Source organism: Raphanus sativus, chromosome 1, assembly GCF_000801105.2.
Source record: "Raphanus sativus cultivar WK10039 chromosome 1, ASM80110v3, whole genome shotgun sequence".
NCBI classification, from domain to species: Eukaryota; Viridiplantae; Streptophyta; class Magnoliopsida; order Brassicales; family Brassicaceae; genus Raphanus; species Raphanus sativus.
In genome coordinates this window covers 13,605,001-13,632,232 of record NC_079511.1, presented here as the reverse complement: position 1 = coordinate 13,632,232, position 27,232 = coordinate 13,605,001, and the positions used below count along the sequence as shown (strand labels likewise).

General features: G+C 32.2%; 2 protein-coding genes across 6 annotated transcripts; both read right to left on the bottom strand.

The window, feature by feature from the left end:
* Nucleotides 1-10,815: 10,815 nt before the first annotated feature.
* Nucleotides 10,816-13,773, bottom strand: LOC108862343 (probable WRKY transcription factor 14). Of its 2 annotated transcripts, XM_018636452.2 has the most exons (5): nucleotides 13,585-13,773; nucleotides 12,824-13,360; nucleotides 12,137-12,277; nucleotides 11,126-11,665; nucleotides 10,816-11,042 (listed from the first exon to the last, which is right to left on the bottom strand). In XM_018636452.2, exons 2-5 carry the CDS (start codon nucleotides 13,348-13,350, stop codon nucleotides 10,994-10,996), a joined length of 1,257 nt encoding a protein of 418 aa, XP_018491954.1. In that variant the 5' UTR covers nucleotides 13,351-13,360; nucleotides 13,585-13,773; the 3' UTR covers nucleotides 10,816-10,993. The 2 variants fall into 2 exon arrangements, with proteins under 2 accessions (XP_018491954.1, XP_018491946.1); XM_018636444.2 differs by having other exon boundaries at nucleotides 10,949-11,042; nucleotides 12,824-13,773.
* A 9,015-nt stretch (nucleotides 13,774-22,788) lies between these two features.
* Nucleotides 22,789-26,973, bottom strand: LOC108814856 (uncharacterized). Of its 4 annotated transcripts, none has more exons than XM_018587503.2 (14): nucleotides 26,811-26,973; nucleotides 26,298-26,551; nucleotides 25,907-26,081; nucleotides 25,679-25,762; nucleotides 25,329-25,570; nucleotides 24,894-25,125; nucleotides 24,537-24,616; nucleotides 24,375-24,459; nucleotides 24,008-24,139; nucleotides 23,796-23,909; nucleotides 23,659-23,709; nucleotides 23,476-23,560; nucleotides 23,309-23,365; nucleotides 22,789-23,212 (listed from the first exon to the last, which is right to left on the bottom strand). In XM_018587503.2, exons 2-14 carry the CDS (start codon nucleotides 26,510-26,512, stop codon nucleotides 23,073-23,075), a joined length of 1,692 nt encoding a protein of 563 aa, XP_018443005.2. In that variant the 5' UTR covers nucleotides 26,513-26,551; nucleotides 26,811-26,973; the 3' UTR covers nucleotides 22,789-23,072. The 4 variants fall into 4 exon arrangements, with proteins under 4 accessions (XP_018443005.2, XP_018442997.2, XP_018442991.2 ...); XM_018587495.2 differs by having other exon boundaries at nucleotides 26,298-26,519; nucleotides 26,811-26,972; XM_018587489.2 differs by having other exon boundaries at nucleotides 26,298-26,514; nucleotides 26,811-26,972.
* Between the last annotated feature and the right edge of the window lie 259 nt (nucleotides 26,974-27,232).

Genomic DNA, 27,232 nt, shown 5'->3' with positions numbered 1-27,232 from the left:
GTCCTTATTAACCTAAACCAAGTAAAAACAAACAGAGGGTACAAAGATAATTTAGATTACGACATGCATATCATGCTTCGGCTATTTTTTACTGTATTATCCTAATTTTACATTTTGATTTGGTTTCCATCCAATTTATTATTAACTAAATTCTGACCATCCTTAAAAGAACGTGTAAATTTTTTGTTTTACATTTTTTTAAAAAAGTAATTTTTATATTTGTATTTTTAATTATATTTAAATTTTTATTTGTATAATATTTTTAAATAATTAATAAGAAGTTTTAATAATTATATTAAAATAGTTGAACCACAACTATATTAATAGGTCATGTTCATGTTTTAATGGTATTGATTTTTCTTTAAAATGATTTAAAAAAAATGAATTACACTTTTCTATGTGTCATCATTCGCTACCTATATTTTCAAAATTAAAGTATAATTTATATAAATTATGGTATGTATATGATAATTCGTTAATACATTAAAAATTAAAGTTTTACAGAAACTAAAGGATTAAAAATAGATAATGGTAAAAAGAAATTAAACATTCATGTTTAATTCAATAACCAAAATATGCATTGCAATTAAGTTGAACTAGACTTTCAGCCGTGCAACTGCGTGGATTTTTATTTTCACTTGAAAATATATAATTAAATATTTTTATTATTATTTAAACACAATATTTACTGTCTATATTTTTTTATTAAATTTTTTGTTTCAAATAATTACATATGGTTTAAGATATACAAAGTTCAACAAATTTTATATTTATTTTATATTAAATTTATATTTCAAAATTTATATATGTTAAAATTATATATTTAAAAAAATATTTTATATTTAACTTATGTATACAAAATATTATTTAGTATTTATTTGATATTTATAACACTTTTAATATTTGTATACATTAATCTTTAAGCATTTATTATTAGTTATTTCAACATATGATAAAATGGACTAAATAATATATGATAAACTATTAGTATACAATAATCAACGATTCAATGACTAAAGAAAACCTTATAAATGGGTCATTATAGTATGACAATATATCAAATGAGTAACTCCAAAGTTGACTGATTCAATCATGAACAGTCAAAAAGTATAGTAACTTATTTTTCCTCAGGAAATTAACGTGTACTTTCCTCAGGAAATTAACGTGTACTAAACGTCTAAAGTTAACAAACTCTCTATGGTGAACCTTTAAATTCACCATTTTCCTTAAAACTAATCAAAGTGCCATATAGATAATTAAATAAAAAATATTAAATTATTAAAAAATAGTTTAAAAGAGAAATAATGTCAATTTTAATGATGTTAACTAAACCCCAAACCCTAAATCATAAATTCTAAACCCAAATATATACACTAAACTCAAATTTTATACCCTAAATCCAAACCATATACTCTAAACTCAAATTCTAAACTTTAAACCCAAACCATAAATCTTAAATTCAAACTTTATACCCTAAATCCATCATATATCATATGCCCTAAACCCAAATCCTATACCCTAAACCCAAATCTTATACTCTAAACCCAAATCCTATACCCTAAACTCAAACCGCATACCTTAAACCTAAATTCTATACCTTAAACCCAAACCCTAAACTTAAGAATTTGGATTTACGGTTTACGATTTGGGTTTAGAGTATAAGATTTGGATTTAGGGTATATGGTTTGGGTTTAGGGTATAGGATTTGGGTTTAGGGTATATGATATATGATGGGTTTAGGGTATAACGTTTGGATTCAGAGTTTAGAATTTGGGTTTGGTGAATTTAAAGGTTCACCATATAGAGGGTGAATCTAAGTCTTGTCCTTTTTTAATTGTCGATCAGTCTTCTTTTTTATGCATGTTCAAGGCCGCGGCCTTCACATCTTGCGGTGACAGCTCGCGAAGAACACTGAGTGGTTTGTCGATACCCTTGTTGCGGCCATCACTCCCCTGCGAAAGTTGCCTGCGGTGATTCCATTCCTTCGCAGCCTTCATTTGGTCGCGGTTGTAGCCTGCTACCACTCCATTCTTCATTATCTTGAACGTTTTATGATTTCCTATACTCCATAATCTGACCAGCTCTTCTCAAAAATTGAAAACACACGAACACCATGCAATCAGGGACGGCTCAAAGGTTTTATAGGCCCCGGGGCAAAACAAAAAAAAAGACCCTTAACTTCGACCAGACACGCTTCTCATCCGAATAGAATCAGCGTAAACGTTTTTACTCCGATATTTTTACTAGTCAGACACAAGATATTCCTATCATCCTATGTAACCTTTTCCAAAAAAGTTTCAATAAGATCATAATACCACATCATCACATCAAATATGAAAATTGCACTCTTCAATTTATATATATTGTAACTCTTGAGTAGTAGTTATTGTGTCACACACATAGTTGATGGACAACGTACGTCTTTCAGCTTTAGCATTCATGTTACTTATAAACGTTTGCCTAACTTAATTCTTTTTTTCTTCACCGTAAAAGCTCAGTTAATATAATTCATCCATAGGCATAAACCCATCTTCCCCAGTCCCCCCCCCCCACCCACACACCAACCAAAAGTAAAATAGTCTATGTCACATGATGAAAGAAAAATAATCGAGATGTAAATTATTAGTTAGCAATAAAATGTCACGACTGTTCTCCCTCACTCGTCAAATCAAAAACAATTTGTTTAAGAAACAAAGAGTTGGGATGAATTTTTCTTTCTGTCAATCAGAGTGGACGGATGATTTGACTTAACTTAAGGTCACTGTTCCCATTATATTTTAGTCTCTCTCAAAATCAAACAACAAAATATTAGTACTTATTACCTTTGAATTTCTTTTATAAATGTTCTATTTATAAAATATCTACAATTTTTGTTTTAGTATATCATTTTTTATGTTTTTTTGAACAAAATATAGTATATCATCTTTGTAAAGAAAAAGAAGTATATCATGTTGGAAAAAAAGAAAATTTAAGGTGGTGGCCACAACACGTCCAAGCATGCGTGTTTTCATTACGCTAATTCACTCATTCGATAAAGCAATTCCAGAAACTTATGCAGATTATTGACTTATAAAAAAAATTCAACGTTTGAGTATATATATTAATAAGAAATGAGAAGATTTTCTTTGTTCAGTGAAAAACATATGTTCTTTGTTGAAAGAGAAAAAGATGTACTATGTAACCCCCCTTAAAACTATTTAGAACTCTTGTGAAATGTGATACTGTTATGAATATTGTGTGATGTCTATTATAGAAAGTTCTAGATTTACTTGTTCCCTACTCAAAGTTATTAGACTTTGTCTCCAAGCTATGTAATCCTATATAAGGAACTCATTACTCATGGAATAACACAACAATTCATTCATCTCTAAGCCATACGACTCTCTCTCTCTCTCTCTCTCTCTCTCTCTCTCTCTCTCTCCTCTCTCTCTCTCTCTCTCTCTCTCTCTCTCTCTCTCTCTCTCTAGTTCGATCTGTTCAAAGACAAGAACACTAGGATTAGAACATGTTATCAGCACGATCCAGCTCCAAGATCAACCATCAAGAGTTTCTAAGAAATGAAACCAAGGAGAAGAATCGGCAAAGTTAAAGGTAAGATATCAAGAACCCTAATCTTTACTTGTGGTTCAAGCAATTCGGATTTCAAACTTCTTTCATCTTAAATCCGATTTAAAAGGTTTTGCGATTTGATTTGGTTGATTTTAGTTCTTGTTTTATTTTAAAATCAAAACTTTAAATCCTTAATAGTTTTACATGACTTTAGTTTTGTATGGACAACAAGTGATACCCCTTTAAGGATGACACGCTATATGTCCAAACGAAACTTAAGGTCAATGTTTAACCTAATCCTAAAATCATATTTGAATTTTTAAACATAATCCTTAAAGTTTAAATTCGATTTTAAGAAACTAAACCCTAAAATATAAAGCATGGTGATTACATGACTTTCGTTTGTATGGATAACAAGTGATATCCCTTTAAGGATGACACGCTAATGTCCAACAAAAATATAAAGGTTAATGTTTTCCACATCTTTTGGTCGATGATGCACACCATAGTGTGGCTAGACAATGATTTTGTTTTAGGTCAATGATGTATATATGAAGTAAAGGTCGATGATACGTACTCTTAAGTACGATTAGACCATAAAACAAATCAATGGTCGATGATGTTTCACCCTCAGGTGCAACTAGATTTTTCACCCGTGATTCACGGTGATCATCCACGATGATCCGCGTTGATCTATGATCCATGATGATCCTCGATGATCCGCGATGATCTACGATGATCAGTGATCCAAGGTGATCCACGATGATCCTCGATGATCCACGGTGATCCACAATCACCGGTGATAGATGATGCGCGCACCACAGTGCAGCTAAATCACGATCCGTTTTATTTGGTCGAGGAAGTGTACCGAATGGTACTACTAGACCATTAAACCGCATGGGTCGATGTAGCATATCATATGGTATGGCTAGACCATGCACTCGTCCATCCCACTATTTCAAGGGATTTATAAATCAAACAAGTTGATTAAGAGATGGATGAGTTATGAGAAAGTAAATTTCTAAAGAGAATGCAAACTGGCCGTGTGGCCCTTTTATTTGTTTGCTGGCCGTGTGATCTTAATTGTGTAATAGCCGAATAACATTGGTCACACAAGCCATATGGCTTTATTGTTTACATACTGGCCGAGTGCCTTTTATTTCTTGTATAGCCGAATGGCATCAGAAATTGTATGTACTAACACTTAAATCATTTTGATATGATTTCAGATGTTGAGATTCCAACCCATGGACTATGATACCCTAGATATCTATGGAGAGAACTATCTAAGATGGACAATAAATATCTCGGTTATACTAACGATAGAAGGTCTTAGTGAATGTATCATCAATGATGATCATGGAACCGAGAATGAGAAATATAAGGCACTAACAGTAATGCGCCATCATCTCAATGTGGAACTGAGAAATCAGTACCAAGATATACAAAGCTCTTGATGCCTTTGGACAGAGTTAAAGTCCAAATACACTAAGGTGATATTACCAAAGGCAAGGCATGAGTGGATGAGACTCAGTTTCCGGGACTTTGGGTCCGTGGAAAAATACAATTATGCTCTATCAAAGTAGCCCATAAGATCTCACGTTGTGAAACATGTACACAAGGGAAACTCAGTAGGCTTCATTGTTCTAAGCAACACGAAAGTATAATCTGATCATGAGGGTAGTGAGGACAAAACCCGTGATCATGACCAGACCACAAATTCGTGTATCATGGTCTAAAACCATGCTGGCCGTCCAAGCATTACGTTTAAGTGAGGACAAACAAACGTATTTTATAGCATGTTCATGAGGGGGAGAATAAACACTCCGTGTGGTCCATGACCATACTATAAAACCCGAACATGATAAGTCTGGCCGAAGGCCATAAGGCATTATAGCTTGGCCGTATAAGGCATAACCTATAAGGTTGAGACTTCAAAAGTCTATAAGCTTGGGTACACCACAAGAATACATGTATGAAAGATAAGATACATCAGGCCATATAAAGTGAGCATAGATATTCCCGTCTAAAGATGATAAAGGATCATAGTCCAGATATAGACCATCCTAAGACTTTATGAATAAACCACCACATACCTATGTGCCATCTAGGATGGAATACCTCATCTAAGGATGAGATGAAAATCGGGAATATATGTTGGATAAGAGAACATGATCTTTCTCCACGAATTCAATGAGACCATGAGCCAAACAAAGGTGATCATATTGTGGCCAAGGTACATGGATTACATACAAGATGAATCTGACTATCCAACATCATGGAGAAAGCTATAAGCTGGTAAATAGAAAGTGAAAATGGAATGGTTTTAACCATCCAAGTCTTGGCAAAGATCCTCGGACCAGATATATGTACTGGACGTCCATAAACAAAGAAAGAATGATAGCCATACAGACCCGAAAGAATGACTAAGTCATACCAGCTTAACACCACTATATAAATGTCCTAGTAGAGACATAATCAAGTTGCTGTAGACGTCTATACAAGATAGACCAGTATGTTCCATATACAAGGAACCTCGGATAGAAAGAGATAAGGTGCTCATAATGATAGATATGGGTTCATGAAAGAGAAACCATACTAGACAATGAGATAAGACCGGACGGTCCTAAGGTACATGTATCATACAATGTAGCTTTGCAAACTACAAAGTATTCAATGATCCTGATAATAATAAAATCTCAATCGATTGTATCATGTCTAGAACGCGATAGAACGCGATGGAACATTATATAAGGTGTCGACACATACACACACTTATAAGTGATAAAGAGAAAGCACTTGAGCATAAGAGATATGCGAGGATCACTAACCCACGTAAGAGTACTCATCATACAGAAATGAATGGGACGTGAAGTTATAGTAAAGAATGTATATGATGGGCGTATTGGCCAAATACATAAGATAGACGCCATCTAACCAGTGAACAGATGAGTCTTGTGAGGAAAAGAAAATCGTGAGCTGTAGAACATGAAAGTACAGACAAGTGGTCGTACATGTTGCTACATAAAGCATTCAAAAGAAATGGCTTGATCACACAAGGATACTCACAGGGAATAAGGAACAAGGAAATAAATTCCTAGGTGGTGAATGCTACTACCCAATATCGAAATTAATAAAGATTTGGACATCTAAGGAAGATGTAGTAGACATTAGATATATCACTGGATATAAAGGTAATATAAGATACCTTGAGAAATGAGAAAGAAGTTTTCATAGAACAACATTGTTTCTGCGTTGTTCATGGACTGAAATGCAGCTGCATGCATGTATGTACACACGATATGATAAGACTAAGTGATGCTTAGTAGAAAGTTCTATAAGAACGTTTCAGATCAGTCCATATAGTAGTCAATATATTCCTTGTGTTTATACTTAAAGAAAGGATGATTAAGATGATTGATTCTTGGAAAGGCTATGAAGAGACTACGATGATCTATAGTAGAGATCATTAGCCGTATATGAATGTTGGGATCTATGATCCAACGTACCAAGAATAGATTGATCAAATGGTCTGAGAATCCATCAGATTCACGACCAAAGGGAACCATACCGACTAGGATCATGTCCGACCTAGTTCGACCTTAATCATCATTGGTCTCGACCAATCCATCCCGTCCAGCTTGTTCCGACCAGTTCCTCTAGGTCTTAAATCCGACCTAAACCATCCAAGTGAGAGGAACGTCCTATTAACCAAAAAGTGGCTTAGTTTTGATTAAACTTCAAACTATAACACAATAGCCACTTCATGAACAGACCGTGGACATATACTAAAAGTTCATAAAGAGTTTTGGTCAAAGGATATGAATAAGATATATAGTGGACAAGAACATAATCCGGATGGATTATGGATGATGTCATGATCCGGACAGATCATGGACATACAAAGACATTCATGGTCGAATTTATCTAAGAGAGATAAACCATATGATCCGAATGGACCATGAATATCATGAAAGCATTTTGCTTATGCAGGTTACCAGTCCGATCCACACAGTGCTAAGTCCCAACCGGCTATGTTTTCACATATGGAGGCACGGCCATTTCATGGAGATCAGTCAAGCAGACTATATCAGCCACATCATCCAATCACTCGGAGATATTGGCGATCCATGAAGCAAGTAGAGAGTGTGTCTGGTTGAGACTCATGAACACACCATATTCGGACAGCATGTGGGATCACGGATGGTAAAGACGAGCCGACCGTTATTTACGAAGACAATGCGGCATGCATAGCTCAGCTCAAAGATGGTTACATCAAGGGTGACAAGACTAAGCATGTTCTCCCCAAGTTCTTCTTCACCCACGATCTTCAGAAAGAAGGAGAGGTCAAGGTACTCCAAGTCAGATCCAGCGAGAACTCAGCCGACCTCTTCACTAAGGCATTACCAACATGCACGCTCAGGAAGCTTATGCAGCAGATTGGTATGCGATCACTGAGAGACCTTCAGTGATGTTCACTTCAGGGTGAGTAATGCGGCTGTACTCTTTTTCCTATCCATGGGTTCTCTTTTACCACATTGGGTTTTTCGGTTTACCATGGAAAGGTTTTAACGAAGCAGTATTCCAAACGCATTACAAACTCTAGACGGTTATGGCATTACAATCTCGGTTTTTAACGAGATAGCATCTTACACGCATAATGGACATCAAGGGAAGTGTTATGAATATTGTGTGATGTCTATTATGGAATGTTCTAGATTTACTTGTTCCATACTCCAAGTTATTAGATTTTGTCTCCAAGCTATGTAATCATATATAAGGAACTCATTACTCATGGAATAACATAACAATTCATTCATCTCTAAGCCATACGTCTCTCTCTCTCTCTCTCTCTCTCTCTCTCTCTCTCTCTCTCTCTCTCTCTCTCTCTCTCTCTCTCCTCTCTCTCTCTCTCTCTCTCTCTTCTCTCTCTCTCTCTCTCTCTCTCTCTCTCTCTCTCTCTCTCTCTCTCTCCTCTCTCTCTCTCTCTCTCTCTCTCTCTCTCTCTCTCTCTCTCTCTCTCTCAGACAAGAACACTAGGATTAAAACAGATACAGCATTGACATACAGGCAATTCATCAAAAATTCAATTTAGAAAACTAGCAAGAGATTGATCAAAAAAAAGAACTGGCAAGAGAAAAAGCCAAATCTGGAAATAAAGTTGACACACACAGCGGTATATTGGTCGCGTAAATAACGCGGGACAAACATAGTGATAAAGGCTGCTCTGAGTGTCTGACACACTCATAGATCATTTCAATAATTCGATTACAAATAAAATAACAATTAAATATATCTTGTAGTTATATATATGTCAATATGTATTGTGTATGAAAAACATACCTATATAATATATATGTGTCTGATTGTGTGTACGACGATAATTTATAAATAAATTATATATAATTATTTTATTTTATTTAATAATATCAAAAGTTATTTCTTTATCCAAAAATAAACTATATTTTAAAATAAATTTGACATTTATTTATTTTTAAATTATAATATTTCACATTTAAAAATGTAAATTAATTTATATAATTAAATAAGATTTGTTATTTTTAAGAACAATTATATTAATATATATTATAATTTAATATATATTATTTTAAATAAATATATTACTCCCTCTGTTTCAAATAAGTGACGTTTGAGGTTTTTGCACGTTGATTAAGAAATTACAAACTTTTATTCTATTTTTTCTCGTTTACCTAAAAACAATAATGATTAAAGTATTTTCAACCATAACATTTATACTACAAATATAAATAATTAAAAATATTAAAAATGCATTTATTTTTTACCTAGAAACTTGAAAACATCAATTAAAATGGAATAAAAAATTTTCCTTAAAACTCCACTTAAAGTGGGACGGAGGGAGTATATACTAATTTTTGTGATAATTTTTAAATTGTATACTGCTACTATTTACCAATCATTTTATTTAAATTTTAATAAGAGTATACATTTTCTACAACATACTGCTACTCCTATTACGCCTTCATCAGTTGTAACAATCGAGCCTTGGTTGGTCATCTTTAGATTCGAAATACTATAAATTATCTTAAGAGTTTGGAATATCTTTACTCATATTTTCTATAGATTTAACATATATATATATAGGGTTTGAAACACATGTAATTGGTTGTTTTGATGTATGCGTCAGTCCAGTGCATCTATTTTTTCTTTGCAAGGAGTATCATACGAGAAATGAATTTAAATAAGAGATAGATGATTTAGATTTGTATATATGTTAATAGCTTCAGAGATTTGTATTGGGAGGTGTCTGGCGATTGAACTCTGTAGATGAACGAACTTATTCACTTTGTGTCCCATCCACCTAATATTCCTTCGCCCCACTTTTCCTGCTCCCATACCCGCGCAGCAAAACTTGATTACATAAACATCGATAGCTCATTATTAATCACATACTGATATAGCAAAACAATTACCTTTTACCTCGGATCTATTAAATACATGTTGTCTTTGTAATATTTAATGTTTACTTTTATCGTATATGATTAGTTTTATTTGAACGAGTTGTAAATATTTGTATACCATTTTACCAGTATCAATTTCTACCTAACATAATCAATCGATCAACTTCTCTATACTTCTCTGAATCAGTTAAGGAATGGTATGTCTTATTGACGTTGGAAGTTTTGAATTGGGATTGTTCTCTACTAGTAAAGTCTTATGTCGTAATTAAGAATAGAAGTTTAACTCTCATAGCTGCTGCAGATAGAGAATTTAGCAACTAACTATTGTCTTTTATCCAAAAAAATATGAGCCTGAACTTCTTGCAATAAAAAACGAAATTTAACCAGTAGGTTTTGCCAATATGAAACTGACCTTGTGGTATAGAACATTATGAGATATGCATAGCGATAAATAAAACGAAATTTAACCAGTAGGTTTTGCCAATATGAAACTGACCTTGTAGTGTTCCAAAAAAAAAAAGAATGCATAGCGATAAATATCGATACGTACTATAATAGAAACTAAACTAAAAGGAGGATGGCAAATACGTTTAAGTACTAATTAGATATAAACTTTTTTTTTGTGTGTAAACTTAGATATAAACTTTTTCATAGCAAATTTGATACAATAACTTTGTATCGTTTGTCCATTATTTATTAACGAATAATTCGCATACTTATCAAAACAAAAATAGATATAAACTTGAAAAAATATATCTATGATACTATTGACTGTCGTCACAAAAATAAATTCCGTTCCTACTCGTGTAGAGTGCGACACATGATATCTTCGAAATTTGTTACTTTCATAATATGATACTATTGACTGTCGTCACAAAAATAAACCAAGGACAAAGTGGAGATAAAAACTCCACAGGGAAAAAACACGCACCTTTTTTTTAACTACAAAGGATCCGCCGGAGAGAAAACAAACAAATGTATAACGGATGACGATATAATACCGTTTACGGTATGTCAAGTAACCAGCTCTCATTGACCTTCCAGTGCTTCCACCTGGTATAGTCGTCATTTAAAAAGCTCAACGTAATTTATAATAATAATGTTATTATTCTGTAATTAACACTATCTATAGCGACCTTGACTCTCGGTCATCGTTACTATTATTTGCCCCAGACCAACCGAAGAAATCGCTGATCCCATCTGACGCCGTCGTTTTATTGTTCCCATCGCTGGAGACGCCTTGGGAAAGCAACATGCTTAGAGAATCTCCTTCCAGCTCTTCAAGATCTGCGAAGAAATCATCTGGCTGGTGCTGATCATGAAGCTCCTGTCTATACGGAGCAAACTGATTATCATCATCGTCTTCTACGATTTTCAACTCCATATCTCGTTGTTCATCCTTAATGGCGGAGGCTGATAAAGGAGAAGGAGAGGCGGAGGAAGAGAAGTGTGTGTTGTTTGGAGGGCCATTGGATGGAGTGGTTGCGGTTGAGGATTTGGAGGAACTAGGGTTAGAGGAGGAGCGTGTGGAACCGGCAAGAGCGTTTCGTTGAATGGGCCAAGGATGGTTATGTTCGGAAGTATATGTAATCACCAACATGTTTGGATCCGTTCGGCTTCTTTCGACTTGCTTTCTTGCTGAACAACCTTTTGAGCTGCTGCATCTATAGTAACCCCTATGAGGATACAACCACAATTAAATACACATCAAAATTAGCCAAATCCATTATAATTACAAGATGGTATTTATCCATAAAATGTTAAAACCATATTGATCAAGAATATTCATCAATATTATTTTTCTATCCACTATAAAATTATAACCAAATGAATAAGACGATATGATTTCAGAATCTCTTTTCTTTGTACGTAATCCTAATTACTAAATTTGACAAGATCGCTGAATTGTAATCTTATTCCACATGATTTTTCTATGTTCTTAAAACAAATTTCAGATTCTTGGGTGCGTATATGGACCAAATGTCACACTTATCAATAGGAATGCGTTACAGTATCCGAATCTTTGTAACAACTTGAGCCAAGAAGAATGTGGTGGTGATAGAAAGTATTATTATTATTTTTGAAGTTTATCTTTCGAATCTTTGTTTGATGATAGATACTTACGAATGAGTATGTGTGTGTAATACCTTGGAAAAGGAGAGCCTTTGATGGGTTTTTGACCGTACTTACGCCACGCCCACAGATCAGACGGAACCACTTCTCCGCTTGACCGGCTGTTCATCGCAGCCGGCGCTGGTATACACACCACCTTCTTTGCCTGACTCTTCCTGCACGTATATATGGATACTTACACGCGTGTGCTTTTTGGTCTATCTATATACACGTGTGTATACATGCAAGTTGTGAAAGCTAAATTAGGTAGTGGGACATTTTTATTATCAGTTGGGGTTCGAGATATTATTCAACGCAGTTGTTCTTTAATTGTGACAGTTCATAGATTCTCCTGCATGTGTCTTCAACCTCAACCCTCCTTCCTCTCATGAATCTAAACAATTATAATGTATAGTGTTTGTATGTATACACAAAATTTCATGATTAAGAAAAGACAAACAAAAAGAAACTAGAAATCTTAAAAATGAAAAGCGTACATATAACATACACACAAACAACCCATGAATTCATTCATATGCATGCTACCTAGCTAGAACCCTAATTCACTTTACTCTCTATGCTATTGAATTGGTGCAAGTTATTGCATAAAATTATATTGTTAATACATAATAAATTAATACTACCATCTTAGGAAATATTCTATATATCGTGTAAACATTTAATGAATCATTTGATCAAGATTTCATAAATTCAATTTGTACCTTCTCTTAGTGCCTAGATTGGGAGGGGGAGATATCTGAATCTGAGACGAGAACGTGTTACCATCGACTAATATACAGTTTCTTGGACTGTTTGTATCGACGTTAATGACACCCCTCGGCGATGCGGCAGCTGCGGGGGAGAAAACGTGAGCCGACATGGCTGGAGAATTACACGGAGAGGACTCGTGAGTGTTGTTACTATGCGAGATCCGGATTCTTGGGAAGACACTGCATTGACTCTTTATCTGATCATCCTGTAATACCTTAGGAACTAAGAAGTCGTTGTTGTTGTTGTTGTTGTCGGCGGTGGAGAAATAGCCAGAGTTTGTGACCGCGTTGAGTTCTTGGAGGAGAGGATCAGTCATGCTTACAAATGGATCTCCAAAGGGATTTATGTGAAGATCTGAAGGCGATGTTTGGGGAAGAGGCCAGATGCTCGGAGGAGGAGGAGGAAGTTCCGGCGATAACACGTGGCCGCCACTGATTCCTCGTACGACGTCCGTTAAGTCTCCTTGATAATTTTCCATCTCAAAGACGCTGCACATAATATCTATGTATGATGAGTGTGTCTTGGTGTATATTACATACAGCTATACGAAATAATCTTTATCGAAAATCAAGAAAATATAATCATCAGGAATCAGAAGATGAGATTATGATTCTAGCATCGTGTTTGTGAGTATTTTCTTGATACAAATTGAGATTTTCTTGAGCAAGGGAGAAGAAGAATGAAAGTTCATTAGGAAGAGAGAAACGCTGACTTTTAGTGATGCGAAGAACATCTTCCCCTTCTACATGTTGATAAGCGAGAAATAGAGAGATATATAATATTTAATCGATATTAATATTTTAAGTATGGAGGGAAATATAAACTAAAGCAAGTGAGATAATCTATTTATTATTAATCATATCGATAAATGGATCGATGGCCAAGTCTTGTACTTTTTAGTTTAGATTATCTTTCTGAGTTTACTTGAGTTTGGGAAGTTCTTCTATTATAGTGGTTCTTGATTACTCGTTGCAAATAATTCACTAGAATAGAAGTAGGATGTTGAATATAAATTAATACCTTTTCCGCTCGTAAGAAGAATAAGATGTGATCGCATTCTTACACTCATATATAATCAAAATCTTCATTCTGTCGTTATCATGTTATTTAAAAATACATCATTTTAATACACTGTCAAATTTACTAATACTTAAATATTAACGGGATACGAACAAAGACCTCATTTTTACCTCGTTTTTGTTGTTTTCTGTTTTAGATGATTTATTGTTATGTCATAATTTCGTGATAATATCACTCCCAAATGAATTTGATAAATCATGCTGTAAGAGCATCTGTTAGTACAAGTGACATCATTATGTATTAGCTTTATAAAATAAAACTAGATCTTCACCCGACCGAACGGGTATTTATTTTATTTTTTAGTTTTTTTAAATATTCAATGATGTATTTGTAATATTTAAATATAAATTTAGATTGAAATTTAATCTTTTCAGTTACAATAAAAATTAAAATTATAACTTTAATAAAATATTCTGATATAAATTTTAAATTTCTTAATTAAAAATAATATAAAAGTGGGTCATAACTTTTCCAATTCAAAAATCTTAACATCCCTCTAAAACAAAGAAAATAAATTTATAAATACATAAAATATATAAACATATTTGGAACTATAATTTTTATTAAAATAAATTTGTTAAAGAAAAATAATCTTGCATTGTTTTTGTTTATTTCAAGAGCTTGACCCGTGACCTTATAAATATTTTCTTTCACTTTAATTTTTTTTCTCTGTACTAATAGTATACTATATATATATTTGTAAATTAAAATGTATTACATAACTGTTAATATAATATTTTAAAACATAAAATTTTTATTATTACTTTAAATAATTTTTTTTGTGATTTAATCGTCTATTATATCACTGTGTATCATATAAGCAAATTTTATATTTATAACTAATTGGACTTATATTATGAAATCATTATGCTAATAATATATGAATAAATTATTTTATATTTTATTTATATATTATATAAATTGATTATGATGTGTGATATTTTATTTTATTATTTATTACTAATAAATATTAAAAATATTTAATATGTTAATACGAAATATATTAGGAAATCTGTTTTGGTTAAAATTTTATTTCGGAAATCTATTATTTAAATTAGGAAAAAATATTAAATGTTTAAATCTATTATTTAAATTTAAAAAAATAAATATACTTAAATATAGTTTCATTTAATACCTTAGTGATATGACAATGTAAATATAGTTGAAAACTAAAGGTTAATCTAATTTTGTACTCCCTTTTTAATAGAATAGATAATTGATGTCGCGAAAAGATATGAAATAGTACACCTGCGAAAAGAAATGGCGAAGCGAAGAGATGCGGCCGCAATTTTCGGAATACGTTTCTATGTTAGCTAATCAGAATCCTCCACGAGAATTTTATGCTACGCAAAAAAATATTCGTATACATGTACAAAGTACACATGCTACGCAAAGCATCAGTGAAATTTATAATGCAATTAAAAAAATATATATACGATCCAAAAAATTCCTAAATTATAAAGCTAATCTAACAACAAAATAGATCAATATTTTTTGCCTATAATTTGCAATTCATTAACTACCATGAAAATTGTTAAAAGGTCACATATTTACTAGTGGACAGAAGGGGGAAAACCCATTGTGATGGATATTGGAAACACCATCGATTTCAATTGTTTATCATCTTATTTTCTTTTTTCTTTTAGTCAAAATTGGGATGATATAAAAAGGTATGTTATAGGACAAGTTCACAGAAGAACAAGTACATGGCTAGAAAATTTATCAAACTTAGACAAATCATATATACACAATTATATTTGTGGGGATAACATAATAAAGTGTCGTTGTGAGGTTGTGAATGTTTGGCCGAGTTCATGGATCATGGTGAACACTAATACTCACGTTCGTGCATTGTAACTCCATCAATAGTTTTAAATTACATGAACCCACATACAAATCGTATCTATAGATCATATTGGAAATTCTGATTTATTACAAGAGTTCGTCAGAGAAAAGAAAATCATACATCGTCTATTGGAGAGCAAGAGTTTAACAGTTTTTTTTTGGAAGTGGTGTTTAACAGCGCAAGAGTTGGTCGGAAACAAAAAAAATAACTATAAAACTGATCGAGGAAATACAAGTTTGAGTTACATCCGGACTAGTGAAAATGCTACATATTCCTACATTAGTGAAAAAAATTATATTCTGTTTATCTTAACCGTGAGAAAAAGCAGGTCGACAACAGGACCCTGAGGTAGCGCAAGGCTACTAATCTGCAGAGTTGTTTGTAAAACTTGTTCGTCATCCTTATTTTTCTGGTTAAGAACTCGTTCTTTAGTAAACTGATTGCGATTAGGCTTGTTTAGTTTCTGATGCTAACAATATTATTAAGTAACATGAGTCACTAATTGGGCTTTGTAGCTTGTTGATGTAGCCTTCTTCTACACGTGTTCATAAACATCCACTTTACGTGCATGAATCTGTCCATGGCCTTTAAGTATTCCTAAAGTTCATTACCAAAAAGCCCTAGTCACTCTTATTAGTTATTTAATTAGCTTCATAAATTTTTTCATATTTTATTCTTTAGCTTCATGAATTGCATTTCAAATCTGTTGGTTTACTATAAAGCTACTAACATATTTGGGGAAAGACGATTTCCTATAATGATGTTAGTATACGGGAACTTGATTATAATTTATAAATGTTTTTAACGATCACTTGATTTGATTACACGCTTCTTCGTACATATACCAGGTGTTTTTTGGTGCACTTGTGCAGAAATATTATTTTAAAAAATTTAAATTATATTTAAATATTTTTTTTTGCCAATTAAGCTTTCAGAGATTCCAGAATACTATAGACTATAGACTGTAAGTTGTGGTCGTTTACCGCAGAAAAAAACAAATCCATCGAAAATGTCATATATGCAGAATCGTATGTCGATCCGTGTTACAAGAAAAAATTCATCTTGAAATCATTATATGTAGAGCTGTTCATCGATATCGCATATGTTATAAATAATTAATCATCATATTAAATAAAGTTAGAAATTATATAATGATGCAATGTATGCTACCCAGTGTTATATATATATGTGTATATATATATATATATATATATATATATATATATATATATAATTGTAATCTTGGAAATATTTTCTTATATATATCTTTTGGTTAAAATATACTAAATCAAATTCTATAAAGTTAAGAGAAAAGTTTGTTAAGTATAATAGTTATCAAAACATATATTAAGAAAAAATTGATGGTATTTGAATTAGAAACTTTAACAAAACTATATAAAATTTTGAAGATTTTTAGTAGTAAAAATGATATATTTTTATAAAATATATAATATTTTAAAAATTATAAAATATTGTTATATTCTGTTTATAATATTATATTATTTATTGTCATATTATTTATTGTCATATTAATGATAATCTGTAAGTTATTATTATATTTTAAATTTTTACCAAAAATACAAATCATTACTAAATATAAATATCTATGTCACAATCGGTGCTGGATGAGAGCACGTGCTAGTACAGTACATCTTCACAAGGTCTTCTTTCTTCTTTGCAAAAATAGGATTCTATTTTGTCAAAAGTTTAAATACTAGGGTCTTGGTTTGCAAATTTCATATAATAACTAGAGTTCAGAAAAAATAAATTGACGTAGCTCAAAGTCTCCAACCTATTTGAAGAAGGTCTCATCCCAATTAATTTCAAGTTATGTTATCAATATTAGTATGCATATTATTATTTATCTTTCAAAATCAATATAACGATGAAATATGGCGAATTGCATTTTAAATAATGTTTTGAAGATACTAATGTTTTTTAGTTTTATACTAGAATAAGATATGCCGCCTGCGTATGATGAATTTATATGAACTTTTAAAAGAAATTTCGTATGAAAAAACATAATTTATATGATCAAATTAATATATTTAATCCTTAGACAGTTTTTAATTTTTTTGTTAATTTACATAATTTATCTACTGATGAGATATGCGTTTTGGTGCAGAATAAATATTTTATATTTATTACTTATTTTATGTTTTTCTGCATATTATGAAATAATAAAATAATAATTATATATTAAATAACTAAATATCAGTTACTATTAAGTAATAAATTGATGTGCCATATAAATCAAACGATCACTCTTGTTTGTTCGCAATTATTTTAGGGTAAATATATCAGAACAATCAATCTTATCTATGTATAACTAAATTTAAATGATATTAACGTGTATATATATATTATTACTTTTAATATGAATATTTATTAAATGAGGTTTCTACTCATATGATTTTATGATTATTTGCATATTTGTATAACAAAACTTGACACCAACAAATTGTTTTTTAATGTGGGATGTTTAGTGGTTTCGATAATTTATAACCATTTGAAAAAATGAAGATTTAAAATTAAAATATTAACTTTTCAATATATGATCAATGAAAATATCAAAATATAAGTATGTATTTTCAGATGATGTATAGTTTATTTTAAACGATATGAAATATATGAATTCCATATTCAATAATATATTATTCTCAGTTTCCATAAAATAATTATATTCTATAGTGATATCAGATATCAACTTTTGATTCGTTTTTTATTTAATACATATTGGCTAGTGATTGTGAGGCTTCAATTCTTGATTTGCGACCCCTTTGTGAGAAGGCACCTCTTCTGTATTAACAGCTACTCTAGGAAGATGATCTTCTACATCCTGGGTCTTTCCGTTCCGTCATCTCGCAATTGACTTAGAGATCATTTTTTGCTATTTTTTTTGAACCGCTTACAATTTTATTCGATTGCTTACCACAAAAACGGTATATTTTTATTTATGGAAAGTTGCAAAATCATCACATGTGCCAGTAGCTGCGGTAATATAGAGGATGCCAATTGGATTTTTGCTAAACGAAACCTAGATACTTAATTTTATTAGTCCGATCACGTAAATCATAATAAAATTAATAATCTAATATCAATCTAAATACTCCTAGAACTTCCTTTCTTGATTCACCCAGAACGGAACTTGCTCTTGCTCTAATCCTTTTGTTTCATTTCTTCTGGAACAATCACAAACATTTTTTGATTATGAATCTACTACCAAAAATAAAATGCGTAATATTTACATTCAATGTGTATTCCTGAATAATTTCATTTTTTAAAAAGCTATATTTATAAAAGAAATAATATTTCTAAGCAATACCAATAAACAAAGAAATTTTACGTGAGACTTTTAACAATTTTATTAATTTATACTTGTTTGAAAATTTTAAAATAAAACACACATAAAAATATAATTTTAATTATATGATTAATGTAATAGTGTAATTTATGTTAATAATAAAAAATTAAAAATGATAAAAAGTATACATATTGTTAGAAATTTTTTATTATTTAAAATTATTAATTTTCGTATATATATTTTAATGACATTAGGTTATTCCGTAGGTTTTATTAAATGAAAGAATATATAATAAATTTCAATCTGATAAATGACTGGTCTATAATTGACATACTATATAATATAACGTTTTCTAGCAATTTCATTTTGCACTAACAAAATTTTCAATTGATTCTCAAGCAGCATGACACTTTTTAATTAATACAAATTACATATTATAAATTTTTAATGTTTTGATATATGTTTAATAAAAGACCAATTGACAAAGCTTTAGATATACATATGTTTTAACTTTTAACATGTGTAAGAAAACAATCATAAAGGGATCAATCCTTTTGACCAAAAAAAAAAAAAAGGGATCAATCCTTTAGCAAGTTTCTATATCTAAAGAAGATAACCGTCTTTTCAAAGCTATAGTTTTAGAAGCTATATATAATCTTTGGCGAGGAATGGTACCTATCTATCTTATTAAAGCTGAAGTACAATTTCGGTGTGTTTGGATACTTGGATAAGATTTTTAAAAAAATTTGGTGTGTTTGGAAACATGGATTGTAGTCTTTTTAAAAAAAAAAATTTTGTTTGGAAACAAAGATAGTAGTATTAAACAGAAAAATTAATGGGCTTAAGTCATTAAGTCCATTATAAAAGAATGTTGTCAATATATATATAAGAAAAATACAATACAAAGCCCAATTTGAAATACCAACTCAAATTATGGTTTTTATATTTCATATTAAGTTTTTAAAATATAATATATGTAATTATTTATATGATGATATGTATTAAATACTATTAATTATATGATTACTTATATGATGGTACATACAAAATACGATTACTTATATGATGAAATTATACGATATATAATAATGACTAAGGATGGGTTTTCAGACATCCATACGGGTTTAGTTCTGATTGGTTTGCGTTTCGGGTTTTCGAGGTCAAAGATTTCAGTCCTATTAGGATGTTTCTAAATTTTTGTTTGAGTTTGATTCGGATCTTTGCGGGTTTAGTTTGGGTTTGGATAACCTATTTAAATTATTTTTAAAGTTTTAAATCACTATATATTTTAAATTTCTCAAAATCTATAAGTAAAGTAATATATTACCTATAAATTTAAATAGCATATGTCAGAATACCTAACTTAACATATCAATTGGGTTGATTTAAAATTTTGGATACGGAATCAATAATTATTTTAAGTATTTTTGGTGATTTGAGTATACTTTAACTATTTCAGATATTTGTTTTTGACTATCTATATATATATTTTCAAGTATTTTAAACTAATTTAAAATTATTATTCTTGATGTTTTATATACGTTAAATATAAAAATAATTAATATATAAGTATATAAATCTATTTTTAGATAAATTCAGGTACATGAATATTTCGGTTCGGATCCGATTCGGTTCTCTAACTAATAAAATTTTGAATAATTCGAATATTTAATCAATTTATGTTCAGGTTTGGTACTATATTTACGGATTGGTATTAGTTATGTTCCTCGGATTCATTTTGCCAAACCCTAATAATTACATGAAAAACAAATATCATCATATTTTTTAAAATATACCTCCGCGGAGGTGTAGAGATCAAAGTCTATAATCATTTATTTTAGCAATAAGCCAAATAAATATGTTGATTAAAGAGCGAATAAAACAAAATTAGAGAAATACATAGTTTATCAGAGACACTCTATGTGTCGAATTTATTAAAAAATTTTTTTATTAAAATAAATAAATTCAATAATTACAAACAAATAATATATTTTATAAAAGTGAAAAATAATACCCGCGCTTTCGAAGCGCGGGTCAAAATCTAGTTGTATTTATACAGACCGCCTCATTTTCTAATAAAAATATTTTAATACTGGTCAATATACGAATACTAGTCTAATGAATAACATTGGAGAAAATGAAAAGTTATGGTCGATGATGTAGAGAGAGCAAGTCCAAATTAATATCGTACATTCATAACTATCTGTCGATTCAAATGTTAAAATAAAATAATATTCAATCTCCGAAATCTCCAAAAACTCCGAAAAACTTATCTTTTATAAATTGCAAACTTCTTGGAAATTAAACCCTATATTTGATATAGAAATCTTTAGACTTTGACCAATATAACAAAATGCTTCTACCATAATACTATTTAAAAATACTCAATTTGATAACATCTAATAATGTTGTTCTAAGTGATGTAACTAGATGAGGAAGCAAAGCATATGCTTACTGGTGCTGAAGCTGGTCACGATATTCACGTTTGATGCATTTGTTCGTGTTCTGCATTCTTATTTTATGGAGACAAGTGCTTGAGTTGTTCTTTAGGAGTCTTGATTAGTTTTAAGCATTGTAACTTTTCATTGTTGATGCTCATTGTGGTCAATTTAAGTGGAGTTTAAGAGATGATCCTTTTTGCTTTGGAAGAGTTTGTTTTTATGGGTTGAAAATTACAATAAAATTGATTTCAGGTAGTTTAGGATCTATTCTAGTAATGCTGAGTGATACTAGAATACTTTGATTGTAAGTGTGGTAGAATCCATTGAGGTGAATTTATGTGTTTATAATTTGGTTAATAAAGCTGATGATGAATTATTTGTTTAAAAAAAGAGTTGATGATGAATTAAAATAAAAAAACTAGACGACGTAGTTTGTGTTGTGTCTCGAAAATATTACAAAAGTCAAAGGTAGAAAGTATATAGAAGAAAACAAAAAGGCAAAGAGTAGTTTGGACTTATAAATGATTGGTAAAGAAAATCACAGCAGATCTATCGGATTCTGAAAAGTAACAAAAGACTAAACGGTGAAGAGAAAAACGTAGTAATTTCAGAGGAAATTAAGAACATGAGTTTCTGATTAGTCTTTTTTGTTTTGTCAGATGGCTTTGGTTCTTCCTTCGTTGTGTCAGTCCGTTCCATTAACATAACTATTACTTTCACTATCTCTTTTTCTTTTTAATTTTTGTTTTTAATATCATCGATAAACTGTTTACTCGGAGTGACAATTCGAGAAAAAGGAGCAGTGAACAGTACATCTGAAAAGAAACGATTTGACTAGTTTTGGATGTGTTCTGAAAACTTCGATAAAAAGTGTAAATCCATCACTTCCATCTTAACCAAGTGGTCTTGGCCTAGTGGTAAAGGGGCTCCGGCTGGAGCTTCCGCCCTGGATTCGATTCTACTTGGCCACCCGGAGCGCCTTAAGTGGTAAGAAAACGCGGATCTTGCGGGCCTCGTGGTGATTAGTCCTTGGGCCTAGAAAGCCTTTGGGATCACACCACGGTTATCAAAAAAAAAAAAAAAAAAAAATCACTTCCATCTTCCAAAGTGCAGCCATATTCGATGGAAACGTGTATACTGTTATACAAATGGGGGTTATAATCTTTTACTATCTTTAAGGTCGGTAATCGATTTCAGCTCAAAATATTGTGGGCAAATCAAGAAAAAGTCCGATGCCACTCTTCATGAACAAAAATTTTCCTTTTATGTTTGTAAATATTCATATATATATATAAAAACTTACATTGGTTAGACAACTGTGTGGACTATAAGGAACATTGTAAATATGTTTGTACGCAAACCTATAAAGTTTTCTATATGCATCATTTTGGTTCAAATTCTCTTTTGGTGTTGTTCATTGATTTACAAAACATGGGTATATGAATGAAAAGATGAAAACTTGTGCAACTGAAGAAAAATTACTTCCTTCTTTTACTTTTTGCTTATCACTTTAAGATTCTCCGTTTTGATCATCTCCGGGAAACATTGTGAGATTGATTCGGATGTGAAAATGGCGATCCGGATGAACCTGTAGATCCCCCATCAGAGTAAATAGGTGAATCTAGCAAATCCTGTAAAGCATGACTCTCAGTAGGAGGGTACGGTGTTTCTGCCCAGAAATAGAAAAACAAAATTCAATTTTCGATCAAAGTAAAAGCTAAAACCCACGTTTAAAAGTTTAAGCAAGTCTTCGTTTTTCATTTACCGAACAGTGTCTTGAGAGATGGTTTCCTTGGTGTCTTACTCTTCCGTTTCAGTTCCGCTGCGTAAATTTAGAACACGATTATGAGCCTTTGATACAACAACCGCGAAATAACTCAAGTCTTGCAAAATGCCTTCATGTAAGTAAGAAAGGAACAAAGAGTTACTGACCCATGCCAGGGATATGGTGTTCATCAACAATCTCAAGATTCTTGAATGTATAACCAACGAAATTTACATCTTTAGATGAGATCATCTGCAAATAAGTTTGCAAACAAATTGATTAGAAATTAAGAATGATAGAATCTCGACAAATGAAAAAAAATACGAGGGGAAATATGTATATATATATACCTTTCTCCAAGGGCCAGACTTTGCAGAGGTTTGGCAAGTAGATGGTACCTGCTAATTTAAAATGTAATCAATCATATATCCCGCATAATATAGGAAAGCAAAATAAAAGTCAGAGGAACTGATAAAAATGAACAAACCTCATCAAACTTTTCAAAGTTTTGAGTATCAAGTTCATGCTTCACTTTCGGTATATATGGAGCGTTTGACTCATATAGCCTTTCCCATTCTATTCCTTTAAACCAAGGGTGAGCCTTTCAATGCAAAAACAAATTAAACGTTATGTCATCTGATGAGAGTTTTATTCATTTTATAATTAAGCTCAGCAAGGAAAATGATGATTTTTAAGTACTTTGATTTCATGAACTCCTTTGGTTCCGAGCCTCTGTTCGACATTGCAGAGAAGTCTTCGGATGAGATCTTTTACCTCGACAGAGAGCTTAGCTTCATCAGGGAATTTCAAGCAGGTTTTCCAGTTTACAATCTGCAGAGATGAACTGAGCAATTGTTTTATAAAAATATACACTAGTCAAACATAATAAGGGACCGGTCGGATCATGCCATGCCAACACAATACGTTACCAAAACATGTCTCGACACATATACACTAGTCTGATTTGGTGTCAGATGCTAAGCTAATATAAGGTTTATCATGAGGACTCATAGAAAATCTTATATCAAACGTCGAAACAATGTTACATAAAGATAATTAAGCATACCTTTCTACATGTCGCCAACGGCTCTTCGGAATAGAATGGAGGAAATCCCACGAGCATCTCGAACATGATTGCTCCAAGGGACCACCTATTTCAGAACATTTTTTAGAATATCAACTAATACATTTTTTTACAGTGTACAACACAAGGGTCTGGTTTACTAACCAATCACACTCCATTCCATATCCTTTCTTCAGCAGCACCTCAGGGGCAATGTAGTCGGGAGTGCCTACTGTAGAAAAGGCCTGAAAAGTACACATAGAGTCATCTTATGATGCAAGGACTACAAGTGAAGGCCATATAAGTAGCTAATAACACTTCCAAGGCGAGTAAGGCACAAGATATATTTTTGTAAGCAAATAAAGGTGTTATATAATTTCTTTCACTCAAGTAACTGAAAGTATGCCCTTTTTACTTCATTCTAAGTTGGATAAGAATCGTTCTTCATGGAATATTTCAGACGAACTTCAGGGGAACAAGAACAGCATCCACTAAGATAGAGATAAGATAATTGCGTCATACCAGGGTCCTTCTGTTTTGTTGCCAATGTAAAAGCTGTTCTTGCTGAGTTCGCTTAGGCGCAGAAGGAGGCTTGGAGAGTCTATCATTTTCTGCTGCAGGCCTTGTATTCCTCTCAACAAGCTCCGCCTTAAAATCTGGGAAATTTTTGCTTTCCAGAGACTTACTCAATCCAAAGTCCGAAAGCTTGATGTGGCCGTTACGAGTTATCAATAAATTATCAGGCTTTATATCCCTAAAACAATCAAAGGAAGAAACTAGAGTTAGGCTATCACCACACATCAACTGAAAGCTACTAATACACACACTGTAGGAAAAGGTAATCACAAGAAGAATAAGAAACTAGAAGATAATCCACAAGAATTCAAAACTAAATGGTCCAAGCTAAGATGCAAAAACAATTAAAAAGGTGAGAAGCTTCAAGTCAGTTGTTAGAACCTGTGAACGTAATTATGCTTATGGATGGACTCAATAGCCAGGATTGTCTGTGCAACATAAAACCGAGTTTCATCTTCCCTTAAAATATCCTTTCGCATCAGCAGTGTCATCATATCACCTCCAGGGAGGTATTCCATAATAAGATACAGATGTTCGTCATCTTGGAAGGAGTAGCAAAGCTTAACGATGAAAGGACTATCGACTTCTGCAAGCACATTTCTTTCAGCTTTAACATGTTCCACCTGTATTTTACCGCATATAGAGGAGATAAGTGTAGGTTTCATTGAGTTACTAACTGAGTCACAGCTGTACTCTGGGATTTGTAGATACCGTATCATACAGTGCATTACCTGGCCTCTTCGAAGCATCTCAGATTTCTTCAGCTTTTTCATTGCATATACGTTGCCCGTAGATTTCTCTCTACAAATCCTCACCTGTAAAGAATTAACATAGTTTAAATTAATACACCAAATAAGTTCACTAACGGAAGCTTAGATTCATATTTTTAATGCATGAGATATTAATAGATCATGTAAAGAAGAAAAGTTCTTAGCTAGTGAGAAATGTGGAAGAGATACCTCTCCGAAAGCACCCCGGCCAATGATGCTGAGAAGGTCAAAGTCATCAACCCCTATCTTCTGTCTTTGCAGACGCCTATATTCTATTTCCTTTTTCTCAAAATTCTTCAATATATCCATCTTGTCTTCAACAGGAACATCAGCTTCCGCTAGGTTTTGTTCCAAGATGCTCAGACTGTATTCAAGAGCGAGCTGGTATCAGAAGGTTAAATCTAAACCAGTAATTTGTTGATTTTTGTGGAGCATTCCATAGAAAACAATGCCAGAAACCTAATCTCAATCCTCAGTAACTAAAAGAAAGAAAACAAGTTATCTCAACTTTTGATTACATAACTACTCTCACTCTCAGGTACAACCAAAAACAATCACACAAGGAAATCTAAGAACATACCGCTCTTTTCTTTCCTGGAGACTCTTCTTCTGGTTTTTATAATGATTCTCAATATACTGCTTAGCCGCAGCAACTTTCTGTTTAGTAGCATTTGAAGGTGCATCATTCATAGGGGGCCTCCCAGTAATCTTCACATTCCCCTCTTGTCCCTTTTTGGTAGGGTTTGGTCTCTGCTGCCGTATCTGGAACCAGCTCCTTGTAGACTCCGTCGCCATCTCTACTCTACCGCCAATATTAATAAACTCTAATATAAGCTTCATGAAATTATTATAACCCAATATTAATAAACTCTAACCAACTGTTTCACAAGAAATCACTCTACTTCTTGGTTTGTGGATCACGCGCATTCAATCGATTCAAAGTTCATCATAATCAACATGGAAAACATCAAAAATCAAATTCAAAGCCAGATGCGATGACCTAGAACACCGAGGCGAGATTGGAGAATGAAAACGAAAAGTCAAACTATCCCTAAGAAGAAGTAAAACTCGAATCGGAAGAAGATCAACTTACCGACGAAGGATCAAAGAAACTTCAATCAACAACGATCAGAGATTTGAATTCCAACGCTTGCTTACACGCATTCACTTCGTAACTGCAGAATGATTATTTATTTTTTTAATTAATAAAGATCTCTCAAAAGGGAAGAGTCGAAACGGATTACGAACTAATCAACAACGTTTTGGGTGAAGGGCGTTTTTGTCAGTTAGTGATTTAACTGGGAGCAGTAAACGCCGTTTGAGTTACCGTCACGATGACTGGGTACCTAATAAAAACCGATACCGGTTGATTGCTATTCCCGGATGGTAACCGGCTCATTAATGGGGATGCCTAACGGCACGTGTCCCTAAATCGTTGGGCTTGTTTGTCGACACAAACGTGACAGCACGATCACACGGAGTGGTTTTCAACGGGATGCTAACGTCAGGATCAGA